The sequence below is a fragment of the Harpia harpyja genome, chromosome 12 (genome assembly GCF_026419915.1).
Source record: "Harpia harpyja isolate bHarHar1 chromosome 12, bHarHar1 primary haplotype, whole genome shotgun sequence".
Taxonomy (NCBI): Eukaryota; Metazoa; Chordata; class Aves; order Accipitriformes; family Accipitridae; genus Harpia; species Harpia harpyja.
Window position 1 is genome coordinate 16472430 of NC_068951.1, and position 3415 is coordinate 16475844.

A 3415-nucleotide genomic window follows, 5' to 3' on the forward strand; every position below is an offset into this window, starting at 1 on the left:
TCATGCAGCATCCCCAGAGAGTGTGAAATCCCTCAGCTCCGCATTTTGGATCAGGTCCTTGTACGTGGTGGGGCAGTAGGCTTTGTACAGTTTTTCAGCCAGTGTGTTGCTGCCCGCGACCACAGCTTTCCGGTTGTGGTTCATGAAGTTCCACAAGTGCAGCGCATAGGAGTGGTTGAAATTGGGGCTTTTCTCCCAGACCTCGTAGTACTGGCCCCAGGCTGGGTACGGTATGGGGTAGAAACGCTGGGGATTGAGGAAGGAGATGTTCTGGCAGCTGTGGTCCTCGGTGCCTTTGAAATCTGTGAGATTGCAGATGGCTTTGAGCATCCTTGTCATTAAAAAGGGCCCCTGGTTCCCCCAGATGTTCCCATTGTACTTGAGAACAAAGTTCTCCATGCAGTCCCAAATAAATTTGTGGTGGGCAGGGAAGCCAAAGATCCCATTGCTGGAGAACTGTGACTTCTGCGCTGCTAGGAAGCTTTCCTCAGGGATGGGCCTGATGGAGATGACATCTGTGTCCATGTAGATGCCCCCATACTTCCAAATGAGCGCCAGTCTGCTGGCATCAGAACTGACATGGACCCAGTTCTTCTCCTGCTCAGGGACTACCTGCAGAGTTTGAAAAGCAAGACAGTGATGCCACCAGCAGAGAATGGACTACATCCATCCATTGGATGCAAATGGCACCATAAAACTGCACCTGCACACCTGCAAATGTCACTGACCACCTTTTCCTCCTCCATCTATTGAATTTTATTGGAATAAAATAAGGGGGCAAGTGCAGAGCAATGCTTTGTTAATATAAATTAACAGGAACATTTCACGGGTGTTTTGATGGAACCTACAATGTTAAATCAATGATACCACGAACCATTGCCTGCTATTTCAGTGGGACACAACCCACTTAACACACTCCCTGATCACTCCCAGCACTTGGAAACAGGCTGGAGGGTTTTCATTGGCACTGTTGGTATTTGGAGTAATTTTTTCTCAGGAGAAGGAAGAATTTGGAGGAAATATGCCTGCCCTGCACAGAGATGGAGCCAAACAAATTTGACACAAGCTACTTGCAAGCAGTTTTCCAGGAATTTATTTCCAGGGTGGGGCTCACAAGATCCCACCTTGGTTTTGCATATTGCTATTACAAAAACTGAAAACTCTCCCGCATCTTAGCTACTGCAGGCTCTGTTGGTGTGTGGCAGCATTAACAAGCGCTCAGATGACTCAGGCAGCACGTTTTGTTCAACCAGCTTCTGTTGAGAAAGATTATTAAGCGATGTTTTATCAAAACATGTATGCAATCTATTTTTACTAACGTTTTGTTTGCCAAAAAATCTGATTCTCCAGATAGGGGGGGAAATGCTGATCATGTGTTCAATAAACAGATGGATGAATACACTGCAAAACATAGCCAAAAATGAATCTATTCTGAACAACAACAAAAAAAATCACTAATTTCACACAGCCAGTCCTGCAGTCCTCTATTCATTTTAAGCCTACTTCAGACCATTTTTTCCCCCTATTTATAACTGTTTTCCTATTTCCCTATTTTCCCCTTATTATAATGCTCACCTCGTTGTACCACTGGAGCAGAGGGGTCTCCTGGAAGACAGTTTCCATCTGGAGAGGAAAAATGAAGACATTCTTCATAGAAGACAAAAGCGAGAAGGCTGTATAGCTGGAGTTCAAGTCCAACACCGTGTCATTCGTAAGTCCCTTCATGAAGAGGATGATGGGCCGGTCCTGGTAAATCCTGGCGGCAGACTCCACAGAGCAAGACACCAGCGGAGGTGGCTCTAGGCGCTCCGTTGTCTCCAGAAAGATGATGCTTTTGCCAAGGTTCAAGACCTGCTCAGGTGTCAGGAGGTGCTTAGACATAGGCATATAGGAGAAGAAGCAGCCGGACAGCAGGGAGATCTCGTATAAAATGCCCAAGACAAAGAAGCAGCAGAGACATATCTGGATTTTCTTCAACATTCTTGCTTTCCCTGGGCCTTTGGGGTCATGCCTCAGACATGGATGCTAAAGAGAGACAAGGAACAGCAAAAATATATGCCAGTGTTATTACTTAGCAGGACTGAGAAATGGTAGGACTTGGCTTTGGACAGCGTAGCACGAAGGCAGTTTGGTGAAGCTCATGCCTTCACCCCACCGCATGAAGGCAGTTTGGTGAAGCTCATGCCTTTTCCCCATAACAAGCCTGGAGAGATGTATGATGGTGTAGAGGGCTCTGCCCTGTGGGGTGAAGTGCTGGGGTCCCACATCCTCACCCCCAGCCAGGCAGGGGGGACCAGGAGAGGTCTTGGAGAAGGGACATGCAGCTATGTCTCATGGCACAGCTACACAGTTCATTGGGTTGACAGAGAGGGAAGGACCAAGGGAGAAAGCAGGGAGAGCAAGGTGAGAAGGATCACCTCGCCCCATGCCAGGAGAAGAACCCCCAAGCCCATCTCTGGGGCAGGCTGGTGTAGCAAACTGTTCCCAAGCACTGCAGCATCATGCCAACACATGCTTATCCCCAAGCAGGAGATGTCCAGGGGATCTCAGGAGCAAAATGTGCCAGTGGAATTAGGTGGCCAAGGGGGCTGTGAGTGCCGGTGAGGGGAAGGTCATGATTACAGTTTGGGATGTGTCAGCCATATCTACAATATTAGCATGTAGGCACCAAAGCCTTTTTCCCAGTCTGGCCCTTCTGCTGACACTTCAACCCTGAAGGCCACGAGGGACTCAGGTCCTGCAGGGATGGGGGCTGCAGAAGGACCAGAGAGAGGCAGATGTAAGGATAGAAAGCAGATGGTTTTGTACAAGCAAGGAACTAGGACCTACCTGGATTATAGTTCTGACAAATCCACATTTCCAGCTTGTTTTTTTGCCATCACGGTGGCAACCAGGCTCCCTTAAAGCCCAGCTCCCTGGTGAAGACACCCAAGCTGTCTGGAGCATGCAAAGGGATTTCTGAAGGCAGGAGACGATGCACAGGGGAAAACTGGCTCTGGCGCAGGCTGAATCTCAGTCCCAGAAATGGTTTGGGGCCACTAGGACCCACCTAAAAGGACAAAGAAGGGACAGGTTTTAGGTGAGACCCATCTCATGCCTACATCAGCCTGGCCCAGCTCCTCATTCCCAATTTCACCACAACACAAGCCTGTACAGCATCGGGGAGTTCCTGCTGGTAAGAGGCAGGACTGAATCTTATCTGCATTGCACTGTTTGACAGGCTCATGACGTAAGGAAATTCCCTCCTGAAACGCCACCTGATTGCATCTGAGCAACCCACATTTGCTTTGCAGAGATCATGATCTAGGGTCCAACAGAGGGGAGACACTTTCAATGACAACCCAATGTCCAGGCGACCCCTGGAAGTATTTAAAGCTTGATTAATTAAAGGGAATGGGAGGAAACACAGCTCTGT

The 3415-nt window shown here is 48.6% G+C and overlaps 1 protein-coding gene across 1 annotated transcript; it reads right to left on the reverse strand.

The window, feature by feature from the left end:
* A4GNT (alpha-1,4-N-acetylglucosaminyltransferase) lies at positions 1-3041 on the reverse strand. Its single transcript, XM_052805130.1, has 3 exons — positions 2830-3041; positions 1576-2025; positions 1-612 (listed from the first exon to the last, which is right to left on the reverse strand). Exons 1-3 carry the CDS (start codon positions 2944-2946, stop codon positions 1-3), a joined length of 1179 nt encoding a protein of 392 aa, XP_052661090.1. The 5' UTR covers positions 2947-3041.
* Between the last annotated feature and the right edge of the window lie 374 nt (positions 3042-3415).

Excerpts from the sequence above, each read along its gene's own strand:
- A4GNT (XM_052805130.1), bottom strand. The coding sequence starts at position 2,946 with ATGCTCCAGACAGCTTGGGTGTCTTCACCAGGGAGCTGGGCTTTAAGG. Across the intron at positions 2,026-2,829 it reads TTGTCAGAACTATAATCCAG|CATCCATGTCTGAGGCATGA; the intron begins GTAGGTCCTAGT and ends GTCTCTCTTTAG. Across the intron at positions 613-1,575 it reads TGCTCCAGTGGTACAACGAG|GTAGTCCCTGAGCAGGAGAA; the intron begins GTGAGCATTATA and ends CAAACTCTGCAG.